At 37.8% G+C, this 12,857-nt stretch overlaps 2 protein-coding genes across 2 annotated transcripts in view; both read right to left on the bottom strand.

The window, feature by feature from the left end:
• The window catches only part of gogo (golden goal), a 43,607-nt gene that overhangs the window by 17,918 nt on the left and 12,832 nt on the right, over positions 1–12,857 (bottom strand). The window contains exon 4 of the mRNA XM_070111374.1: positions 7,516–7,746. Coding sequence (XP_069967475.1) covers positions 7,516–7,746 — 231 coding nt within the window. The remainder of the gene's footprint in view (positions 1–7,515; positions 7,747–12,857) is intronic.
• LOC106618041 (cilia- and flagella-associated protein 157) lies at positions 7,911–10,074 on the bottom strand. Its single transcript, XM_014235569.3, has one exon. The coding sequence runs from the start codon at positions 9,808–9,810 to the stop codon at positions 8,008–8,010; it is 1,803 nt and encodes a 600-aa protein (XP_014091044.2). The 5' UTR covers positions 9,811–10,074; the 3' UTR covers positions 7,911–8,007.

Here is a 12,857-nt window from a genome sequence, read left to right as displayed (position 1 = left end):
AGAAGAAAACTCGAACGACCCGCAGTGCTATGCTAAAGGCTACAAATCCAGCATAACAAACATGCACAGTCGGTAGCTAACGAAGTGAGCAAACGATGGTGCGTTCCATAGAAATTGAAATGTGGCATTTACAAGCAAGAAAAAAGTTAACTGCGGTTGCAACGAAGCTATAATACTCTTCACAAATAATAGTTTCAAGCAAGAACGCGATTTTGATAGGTCAGTTTGTATGACAGCTATATGTTAAAGTGATTCGATCTGAACAATATATTTGGTGATTGTAGCGTTGACTTCGAAAATAATTTGTGCCAAATTTCATGAACTTATCTTATTAAATAAAAAAGTTTTTCTCACAAAGACCTGTTTTCGATAGTTTAGTTGGTATGACAGCTGTGTGCTAAAGTGCTTCGATTCGAATATTATGTTCGGGGTTGATAGCACTGACGTGGACATTAATTTGTGCCAAATTCTTCTGAAGATATATTGTTAAATAAAAAAGTTTTCCAAACAAGGACTTGAGTTTATTCGTTTAGTTTGTAAGGCAGCTATATCCTTATCCTATAGTGGTCCGATATTGACAAATGAACAGCAGTTTGGGGAGAGAAGAGCTTGTGCAAATTTTTAGATGCTTATAAGCTCTGTCACTAAGTTTAATACAGCGCTGTTGTTGCGAACTCGAATTTATGCTTTTGCACAGTGTGCTGCATACATTTCCATCGACAGAGCGAGCTAGCGTTCTCAAATTTTTTTTGTCGCAATAATAGTTAGGTTAATTGGGTATTAAAGAACCCATAACTCTCGTTCTTTTTCGGTCTTCTCATCAAAAATGATGTTAATAGCAAAGCTCCATAATGAGAAACATAAGAATTTAATAGCTGTAATGATATTCTTTGGAATGCAACTCATACATTGACACTATCAAGTGCGCTGGAATTCTTTTCAATAACAAAAGTAAACAGATAGTAATGGAAGAAGGAAACAAAAAATGTGTGGCAATTTATTTTAATGTGCATACACACACACAAACTAACACACTACAAATGCGTTTTATTTGCGCACTTGTTATTTTCAACCCGAAAATTGTTATATGAGCGGGGAAAAGGGAAGTACGCACACGCCAGCAGTCATAAGAGAGCAATTCGTGCAAGTGAATTTGGTATTTTGTCGTAAAGTGTGGCAAACTAAAGCGTCTCGGAATGATGCGTCACATAAAAAAATGCGCAGCAATTTCGCACAAGACACACTTTTGAGTGGCAAGCATGACGACAATGAGGCGTGCACTTGCTGTTTGGCGCGCACTAATACCGTTGCGTTGTCAACAATGTAGACAACGTCATCGAAGAAGCACAGCAGCAGCAGCAAGTATAGCAACAACAACATGATTATCAATAGCAACACCAACATCATGATTATCAGCACCAACATAATCATTTTCATCAGCACCATTATCACCATTATCATGAGGAAGCACTGCAAACACTTCATTTTGTGTGTGAAGTTAGTGAACGAGACAGCAGAGCTGCGAGAATTCAGCGACGAAAGTAAAAACTAAAACGAAATGTGTATTAAACACTCACCTTCATTGCAATTTTCTGCGTTTCTCGCACTTTTCGTTTTGCTTGATCTGTGGCATTTTTTCCGCTCACTTGAGCACTCAATTCAACATCAACTTCAATGTTTGACTACCATTCAAGTATAGTACCAATCAACAAATCCACTCAGGGCCACACAGCCACACACACATACGCATACACAGTGACACATACGCTTACAAGGTAGGTAACATACACACACACACACCCACATATGCATATATATGGCGCATAAGTGTGTCTACAAATGAGCGTCGTGTCATGGCAGTGCGCGCTGTGAAGTTCATTGATGTCAAACAGCACAAACACACAAACCTGCATGGAGATAACATATATATAAGGCGCATATAAAATATAGTGAAGCATACTACACGGCGGCGTAGCACAGCAGGTTGACCAAATAAAAATCACATATAAAAATAACATTTCCTGCGACTCACTGTGCACTATTTTACCGAACACGGGCGTATGACGATAGCCGTTATGTCAGCACAGCTGGGAACTTCCTGTACGCACACATATACAATACACATTATCAGCCAATCATACATATATATTTATATATATTCACACATATTTATATATATGTACATCATTTATGCTTATCAACTTTTGTTTGATTATTGGCAGTTGTGTCATTGCTCCCTTAAACTTTAACGTGAACTTTAACCCACAACTAAGGTGCGCAAACACAATTCACCACCTTGCGTGCTCGTCAGCGCCGCATGACCGCTTGACGTGCGCCCACACATGCATACCCACAAATGTCGTGTGTTTCTATTTACCTTGCATTGCCATTCACCAGCGTTCAGCCTCATGTTTCTGTGTATATTTGGTTACACTAGCACGTATAGACAAATTTCACCCACAATTTACCATTATTGCGGATTGACCCCCATTTGTATGCATTGGCATGGTCGAGTATGTGGTTGGTTAGGATTTGGAGGTAAGGACACCCTGCAGGAAAAATGTGGCGTAGTAGTTGTGAGGATTTTGTAAAATAAAATTCTGAATGAAACTCATATAAACTTAATAGATTTTGATAGCTGGCCGTTATAATAACAACAATTAGGAAGCGGACCAAATCTAAATACTACGAAATTAATATATCTTTCTAGCAGTTTATAATAACAAAAACTAGGAGAAGTATCTACAACAATCTAATAGCGTTCGAACCTCACAAGCAATATCAAAACTATAAGAGCTTTTCCCTTATGAAAAAAAAATAAATAAGACGCTTTTATCGCTAATTTATCGAAACAGTTTTTTTCTTGTTCAAAAATGTACTACTTAAACTATATCCTTTTATTTGAGAATTTTCCAGCTATCACAGTATATTTAAAAATATGTATATAAATCAAGCACGAAAAAAGATATCGAAATAAAACTTTGCATAAATAGTGCCATAACGGTATATATCTTAAAAATTATCGTATTCAAACTATACTTTTCAAGTAGTCTGTTACCAAAAATGTGTTCCTCAGTGCTTATGGCTAATTTTTTTTTACCAAAAATATACGATAATTCCAATATCTATATAGCCATACAAAAAGACTTTCCTTCTCAGATATCTATCCCTCCACCAGATAAGCAGTATATATATGGTCGTATATAAGCTTAAGTCATAGTGGTTTGAGTTTTGAACCCATATGATTTTAGTAACCAAAGTCGAGGTTGTCACGCCCATATTCAAATTTTGATTCCGGCTCCTAATAAGCCCTCTTGTATCATCCTGAGTGTAAAATTTAATATCTCCAGTGCATTAAACTATTGATTTATCGGGCTTTTAATAGTTTTGAACAAAGCCGTTATATGGAGGGATTGATTTCATCCATTTTTATACTGTCGGTAGAGGGCCCTAAGAGAGTTTGGTCATTGCAGCCTTGGGTGTTTGGAAGATATGTATACTAAACCTATTAGACGGCGGAGCCACGTCCATTTTTTCAAAATTTTGAGCCCAAATGTGTCCCTTGCTACTACAATATCCTATACCAAATCAAATCCCCTATACCAAATTACAGTTTTTATATCTAAAAGTATTCTTAGTAAAGGCATTTTATAGATAATGGCGTGTATAAAGGTTCATGAGGATAATTCAATTTTTACTCAAGTTACAGCTTGCACAGACAGACGGACGGACAGCCAGTCACCTCGTCAAGTCACTCTGATCATTTATATATATATAACTGCATATCTATCTCGATTAGTTTTATTTGATCCAAACAAGCGATAGGTGAATAAAACTCTGTAGTAACATGTTGTAAGAGTATAATAAAATATAATATTACACCAAGGGACTTATCATTGAAATTTCCTACTGGGTACTACCAAGCACACACACACATCTAAATATTCTCCTTTCTACATTTGTACGCGTATGTATATGTAAAAGCTATTTGCCAATGCTCATTCACTCAAGACCCTTCAAATTTACCTTAACAAATTCTATGCTCTACACTAAGATAGCAAGAGTCTCTGGATGGAGCTGAATGCGTCACCCCACATTTTAGGTTTCTACCTATTCACTGAGCAATAGAATTGCGATTGTTTTTTTTTTTGTGATTTTTTTTTTTTAATTTTTACTATGCACCCCAACATCAGCAGCAACAGCAGAGTGGATGAACTAGCATTTTTGCTCCTCGAATGCATCTGAATATTGGTTTTTGAACGAGTTCGTGTGCCACTTTTGAAGCCACCACTCGGCATGCGTTTACTTAACAGTTTACTGGCAATTTTTTTTCTGTTTTTGTTGGTTTTTTCTATTTTTTTATTGTTATTTTTTTCCTTTTTTTCGCTTTAGACATTTATCCTTTTGAATTTTTCATTTCGTTTTAGCCAGCCTCGGTTGACTACAATTTTATCCCTTCCCGATTTTTCCTCGCTAGCGCAAGCAGTATTTTATTTGCAGGTATGTGACGTAACACCCGCGTACGTTGCGTTATCACGTTGTCAGCGCTGCACGTGCTGCTATCACTACTACTACTACTGCTGTTGGTGTTGTTGTTACGGCTTAATTGCAATGCGTTAAAATAGCGCTTTTCCATACAATTAACATTGGATTGTCGACAATTTGCCCGCACACCCAACACACACACACACACACAAACGCAAAAATGTCGATCTATGCGCTAGTGAAAGGTGGCAGTGCGACTGTGTGTGTGTCCTTCGTGTATGGCGTGGAAGTATATAAAAAGATCAACTGACAGCCACACATACAGCTACATATATACACGTTTGTGTGGGAGCATTAATATAATTCTTGCCATATGTAAGCGTTTGCGCATGTATTCATGCGTGTTTTTGTAAATGGCGAGAAATTGTTCGGTTTTACAACTCAACAGAGCTTCAAATTGGTTTCACTGCTATCTGAGCGATCCTGATGGCTGAATGCCGTTGCTGAAAACTGTAGCTGCTTTATTTAGTCTTTAAAGTTAATGCTCGCGCTGTGCGCTTTGTTATGGGCGTTATATAATATTACACTCTGTGTATGTGTGTTGATGTTTGTTTGTATGTGTCTAGTTGGAAATCTGTCAAATGTCAGGAGTGTTGTATATATTTGTGTTTTGAATTTTCTTAAAATTAATATGTTCGGGGTGATTATTAATATAAAAAAATAAATTCATGTTCTGGTTCATGTGGGAAATATTAATAGTTTATTAATAAATTTATTTTAAAAAATATATTAAAACCTAGTGTGAAATTAAAAATAGTTAGATTTTTTCATATTTCAATAAGTTTTTGCCTTTCCCAACAACATACTAAAATTTTAAATCGATATCTCAAATAGATCAATCAGCTCTATCATACAATTTATATTTACTGAATATCGAATTTTTAAAGCTGTATGCCAATTTTTTGAATTTCTCTCCTATGCGCCACCATTTTAGAGCATTTATTTACACTCAAAATTTTTTTTTATAATTTTAGGTGGCAACGCTGTTTTTACAAAGTACGGCATATGAAACCTAAAGCAATTAAAAAATAATACTAACGTATCTATTTTGTAAGAAGTTCTTTGCACCAAAACGTTTATTATAATTTTAGGTGGCAACGGTGGTTCAAAATAAACGGCAATAAAATGGAAAACAATCAAAAAATATAAATAATTTAAAAAAGTCAGCTTTATGCCACCATTTTTTAGAACCAAAAGTTGTATTATAATTTAGATGGCAACCTTGTTTTTAGAAATGCGGTAAATCTCACCTAAACCGAACCTGAGATTTGTAAACATATTTGCAGCTTGAGATCGAAAACGAAAATTAATTTAAATACTATACAAAAGGTGGCAACTCTTATTTTATATATAAATAATATGTAACTATTAACTTGAGCAACAGTTTGCTGCAAGCGTGTTTTCTTTTTTATTTATTTAATTTAATTTATAAAAAAAATGTTCACTCTATAGCAATCGATTTCTTACTGGGCTCCCAAGTGCGAACACCATTGACATTTGGTAATTGAAGTTTACGATATCTGCACGTCGATATGTGAAAGTCAATGGATTAAATGGCGAATTGAGACATTCAAGTAGCATTCAGATGACAGCTCGTTTATTTTTCCACTTTTATTTTTATTTTTTGCCTTTTTCAGCGTCATAATCCATATACGCTTATGAAACAAATATGCGAGTGCATAAAGAGCACACACAAACGAGCGCTTATTTAACAGCGTGGGATTGCGGCAGTGCAAAGGAAAATATTCATTTATTGCCACTGGGAGATATACTCGAACATAACTGCAACACATACACACACACTTATATACATACATTCCTAACTTAAGTGGCGGCAAATGAAATGATGGCAAAGTGGCGCGATTATGTTTTTTAATTAAGTAAATTGAAGCTGCTGTATGCTAACGGTTGGAGGGGAGCATACTAAAGTAGAATGTAGTGCATAGATAATCATATGAAATGGACAATTTAAGAACTGATAAATGCCCTAAGTGCATTAGCACATGTAGCTTTATATAGAGCTATCTGCATATGAATTTGTATGTGTGAAAATTAGTGTTTATGGTTGCCATGCAGATACTATGTTAGTGTGCGTGTTGGTTAAAAAATATGCGCTAAGGATTATATGTCATATAAAATTATGAACTCGGGATAATCTCATGGCTCGTTAGCGGTAAACCAATTATTGCTAGCTAAGTTGGTTAAGTTGTTATTTAAATGACGGAAATCGCGTTTCACTAAAAGGTAACCTTGCTTATATGAATTTACTTCTATAAAAGGAGACCAGGGGGTAGTAGATCAAGAATTTACTATTTCAAGCTAGCGTGTACCCTGCACGTTCTCAGGAGTATATACTTCAGTTCCAGTCTAAGTCAGCCAGCAAAAAGTAAAATGTAGAAAGCTCGCTGTAGAGAAATTAAGCGACAAAGAAGACATTCAAGCTCCCTCAATTTCCCCACAACAGCCGATTTTAAGATATCGAACTTGGTATTCGCCGAAACTAAGGCCTATTATAAGCAAACAGAAAATCGAACAAAAGACAAATACTACAAACATGGTATCGAAAAGTTGGAAGACGCTCTTGTCGGCATATCTATCTAGATTACAATTTTGTGGACGCATGAAATCAAATGTTTTCGGAAAAAAACTGTATTTTTGACTTTTCTGCTCAAAGAGCTAAGCTAAAAGTTCTATCTCACAGATCTAAAGACAAAATGTGGGAAGATATTAGAGGAACTACGGATATTAAGGTTTTAGTTTGCGCACAGACGTTTGGATTGAAGCAACACTTTCGTTTACTGGAGGTAAAAGTGAATTTTTTTAAATAATAGTGAGGTGTAAGTATTTTTTTTCTTAATATCATGACATTCTTTCTCAAAAGTGTGGGTAGAAATCGCAAAAAATAATTATTTACTAAAAAACCATTTTCTTAAATTTCTCTATTTATAATATTCATTCAATTGCACTCACCTGTATAAGCCAAAAAGAGCGTCCGGGACAACTTTGTGTGGCGCCTGCTAAAATGCGCTTCGATTTGGACGAACCCAAATGTACAATGCAGCCACAGCGACAGCCCGGTCCAATCTCCTGACTGACCTCGGTACGATTAGCAGCGGTAAAGGTGGCACCGCTGCTCTCATAAATACAGTCCCAAGTATCGGCGATGGCGTTGCCACATTTTTCCGTCTCCACTGAGGGACCCTGAAGCAAAGCAAAAAATTCAAATAAAATAAATTTAAATATAAAATTACAAATGTAACAAAATCTCATGCAATAAACTTTTGTTACGAGAGAAAAAAGCAAACCTAGCTACAGATATTTTATAATTACTGCTTTTAATATAGAAATTAAAAATATTGCGTTTCTTCAGCTTTTGTGTTTATTACAAATTTATTAGAAAATAAAATAAATAATTTTTTTTACATCAAAATATTTACATATAAAAAATATTTTTGCATATATTCAGTAGAATAAGTTAATCGAAAACTCCTCATCCCCTTCATCGTACTCCACATCGTAAATGACACGAGAGCCGGATTCGCTACCACGCTGCGACGCAGTTTCAGCCGCTTCGGAACGTTGCGATACCCGCATTGATAGTCGCCCAGTCGTTGGCGCTTCAACTTCAGCTGCCGGCGTTGTAACGACCGATTGTTTTGCGCGTGCTGCCGATGAGCCATAATCGGCGCTACTCGATTCGCCCTCATCCTCACCCTCCACTTGCTCATCCTCGACCGGCACGACAGTCTCGATGGCTTCGTGCGAGGATGAAACATATAAAGTGGAACCCATTTCCACATCGAATAAATTTTCACCGCCCAGTTCACGTGCTTTCGGTATGATTTTACTCTCAACCTGTTGTATTTGATATTCGGTGGCGACAACATCAGCGGAGGCGGCTTTATGTGCGGTACGCTTGAAAATTTCCATTAGCGAAGATGCGCTACGCGGCATGAAACCCATTTTGCCGGGACGATAAACCGAGGATGTGGAACGTGAAATCGATAGAGCTGAGGGTGTCGGTGGCAACTTATCGGAGTGACTGCTTACAATATCCATTAACTCAGTGAGTAGATCGTGACGACGCAGTTGACGTAAGGCATCCTGCGACATACTCTCTCTGAGTGCCTGTTTGTCGCACGGTTTATCTATAGCATCGATGGCCGAACGTACGGTGCTCTTAATCTGTATGATGATGTCACGCAGACGTTGTATCTCTGTTTCATGCTGTTGATGCATCGCTATAAAACGTGACTTCTCCATTTTCAGCTCTTCGATGCGTTGTTCCAAATGGCGCATCTTCTTCGACATATCCTTGAAGTTGAAACGTTCGCAGATATCGCGCTTCACCGCAGTTTCATACAACTTGCGATACTTAGCAACCTCTACATATTTGGATTTGAGCTTTTCATAGTTATCGGTAAGCTTCTCGATTATCTTGATCTTATTCTGTGAGTTGCGTATCAGCTGTTTTTTCAGCTGATCCATTGACGCATATTGCTCGGCCATTTCTTTATGCCGCACAACTTGATCATTAAATTGTTGTTGCATTTTAATCTGCGACAGCACCAATATGTCGATTTCCTTTTGCAAGGCGATATTCTCACGTATTAAACGACGCGTATAGCCAGCGTTACGTATCTCGCTGGAGCGCGTAAAATCCTCTGATACCTGTAATAGCTTAGTTTCCACCTCTTTCTTTAGCGCATCCTTCTCCACGACCGCTTTCTGTTCCATTGCATAAATCATTTCGGTATGTGCGCGCTCCTTCTCTTTCAATTCCGTCTCTTGATCGTCGAATTTGGAGAGCAATAGATCACGTTGCACGCGAAATTCGTCGAGCGAGTTCAATTTTCCGTTCAGCAGCTTAATTTCGGAGGTCAATTGATCATGCATAGACTTGTATTTGGTCTCCAGTTCTCTTATTTTCTCTGCCGATTGCACATTCTCTGCCTCGCGTATCTTGATGATCTCAGTAAGACGCTCTTCCAGCTCGTGTATCGTTTCGTTGCGTTCGCCGAGCGTACGCTCCAAATGCGCCGCCACATCAGTGTGATCCTCCTCAATTTGATGCAATTTCTCCTTGAGGTTAACATTATTGTCATCCAATGAAGCGAGGTGTGTGCGTAGACGTGCAAGCTTCTGATTGAGATCGGTTATGGTGAGTTCACAGAATGCGCGATCCACATTGTTCAACTTATTTGGATCCTTCTTCTCCTCTTTCTTTCCTTTCTTGCCCTTACCTTTACCTTTCTTAGGTGGCATTTTTGAAACGGAAGTTGTTCGGAAGTTTTTCGTGTGGACGTCACTTGTTGAAGTGGGTTGTTAAAAAAATTTGGAAAAAATGCAGCGTATTTTGTACTCAAATATTATAAATTATGGCTATTCTTAGAGAAAATTATCGCCGTCACCGTCACCGAAAATGTCAACGTTTTCTATGAAAATATTTCCACTAAAGAATTTGTTTTGATTTATCGAACAAACAAAAGCGATGGAGACTGACATCGTTACTTGGCAACTAAGCAACAAGTTGACATGCTCCGACACGTTCGTACAATATTTGCATGTCTGTATGTGCCCACATATGGCAACAGTGTGTTGCCAACATGCCGTTATTCAAACTAAATGCCTACACATACAAACAACCGCAAGCGAAACGAGAAAAAAAAATAGACCCAAACTTATGTAGACAGCTGGTTAAGTGTGTACAACTAAGTGTTTGGTGCGTACACTTTACATATTCTTAAACGCCGCGCTCACATGCTCTCACAACTCAATTAAATGCGCCTAAAAACAAGCTCAAAATAATTTTACGACATGTCAAGTACGTATTTCAGCGACCACCTAAAAGCGCCGGCAAAGAGCAAGTGGCTCAACAAACATGATACGCGTTGGTGTACTATTATTTGCACAGTAGTCGATTTTGGGAAAGCAGATGAAAAGAAAATGGTAAAATAAGTTATAGACCCGAACTTTTGCACACTTTATGGATCTTAGTACAATAGATCGTAGTAAAAGCGGATCTTAAATCTGAAACGGTTTTCAAGCAAGATTAATGAGGAAAAGAAAAAGAGAGAAAATTATATATTATTTCTGGATAAATCAGCGCCTTGACAAAGAAGCTTATCAAAGGAGACTTTTTAACCTGACATTCCTGAAAAAAACAAAGCGACATAGCACCGGACTAGATTTAGATTGGGAAGTAAGTTATTTCAGAGTCAGAAAAACTAGAGAGTTTATGCATATAATATTTAAAAATAGTCTAAAACAACTTATAAAAAAGAAGATGTCTCTGATAGTATTTTCTGCTAAATCTATACTAATATACTTTGTTGAGGCTTCAAACTATTAGGTGCCCAGAAGCAACAAAAAATGAGAGAAAGCTAATAACGACTAGATAGGACCATTATTTCAAGCATCCTTTCTGTTTTTGCGCGTCAAATACTCTTTCGCTGGACAACTTTTAAAGTGCACTGATGAATAAGGATGAATAAATGATCTGTAATAACCATAAAGTAACTAGATGCTAACCTATGTAAACCTAAACCCTTTTTTTCGAAAATTTTTGTGCAGTCACTATGAAACTCTTCCAGCAACAGTGGCAAAAACACTGTAACACCTTTCATCCGTCCGTCCAACCGTGCGACCATTTATGGCATAGCCACTTAAAAGTTTGAACTACTAGCTCTCGGCGCTGCAACACTGCACTGATATGCGCGAACATGGCTTTGCACTAAAAACTGTAGAACTTTGGCACAGCTTTTCTAGTAATAATTTTAAATAACTTTTCCAGCGCGAACAATGCTGACACACAGCTACTGAAAAGCCTAACATATGTATATACATATGTACGTATGTATGTATGTATGTATAAAGTATGCGAAGTGTTCAGCGACACCCGTTTATGAACGCCAAGCGCGGAGAAAAGACCGCTTTGAGCGGCATTGCACAGACATTGCCCTCAAGTCTAACAAAGATGTTGTCTTCAATATTATCATTGTTGGTGTAGCTGTTGTTGATTTTGTGCCACTACATATGTATATGTATATGTGTATGGTTGTAGTTGCCTGTGCGCCTAAAAACACTACTTTATGGCAGAACAATAAAACAGGCGTGTAGGTGTAAACGTTTATGAGTATTATGTATGTATAAATGTTGTCATCAACTACTAGTGTTGTTGTTTGTTGCTGGTTGCCATACAAAAAACGATGCGCCGTAAATTCCCAACACAATCTAGTTCAAGTGTTGGAACGCTGACACCTTCCCTAAAGGCACATAAACTATCCGAATGCATGCACACATATACAAAAACATACACACATACATATCAGTAAGCAAACACATATGCATGCAGTACATATATACGAAACAATAAGCGTAGCGCACAACAATGTTAACCGCAAGCCCGCACTATGTGCTGTAAACAAAAGGCAGCGCGGCAACAACAACAGCCACTAGAACAAAAAGCAGTGAAATCTACTGTAGAGCGCGCATCACTATCATTGCTCTGGCTGGTCGACAAAAATCGCCTTATGACAGGCCTTTCACGCTCAGGCGCCACACACACGCATACATACAAACAAGCGCCCACCGCTTTGCACGCGACCGCTCAACTCCCTCGCCCTCGGCGGCGCTCAACAACTGACAGCTTTGATATGGCGCCTTGGAGCGCGCACAGCAGCGCGTTGGCGAGGCGCGAAATTATAATTTCCGCATATAGACAAATACAACTCTGCGCGGGCGGAAATGTAGAAAAAAGAAGGACAAAAACGCGTTGCGCGTTGCAAGTATAAAAGTAAACCGCTAGCTGACGTCGGCGCAGCATAACTATTGTACATGAAGTAGTATTATGTATAGTGGTACAAAAGCAAATATGTAATATAGACGTGTTGTGCAACAACAATAACGGCAAGTGGGGGTAAAGTACAATATATTAAGCTTGTCAGTCTTATCATTTGCATTGTTTTTATTGTAGGCTTTTGTTTATCACGCAAAAAACTCATTTCGCCAACAATGAGTTATTGCTGTTGTTGCCACTTTTACCTACTAAATATTTGCACGCGTTTTTTTGTGCTACACTCCACACACATTCTGCTCAACACACACGCACACATACACACATAAAAGATGCATTATGCCTGTTTGCGTACTACTTTCAGAATTATTACACAGTTTTAGATATCTTTCATTTTGTCTTTATCTTCTACTTGTTGTGGGTTCTTGCGCACTTTTTGTTATTGTTGTTGTTGTGTTTTTTTGTTTTTTTTTTTTTTGTTTTTTTGCACGTAGCCTCGCTTTTGCTTTGTGCTACA

The sequence above is a fragment of the Bactrocera oleae genome, chromosome 6 (genome assembly GCF_042242935.1).
Source record: "Bactrocera oleae isolate idBacOlea1 chromosome 6, idBacOlea1, whole genome shotgun sequence".
NCBI lineage: Eukaryota > Metazoa > Arthropoda > Insecta > Diptera > Tephritidae > Bactrocera > Bactrocera oleae.
The sequence above is the reverse complement of the archived record's forward strand: the minus strand, read 5'-3'. Positions and strand labels throughout refer to the sequence as shown.

Coding starts and splice junctions, on each gene's coding strand:
- LOC106618041 (XM_014235569.3), bottom strand. CDS start 9,810: ATGCCACCTAAGAAAGGTAAAGGTAAGGGCAAGAAAGGAAAGAAAGAG.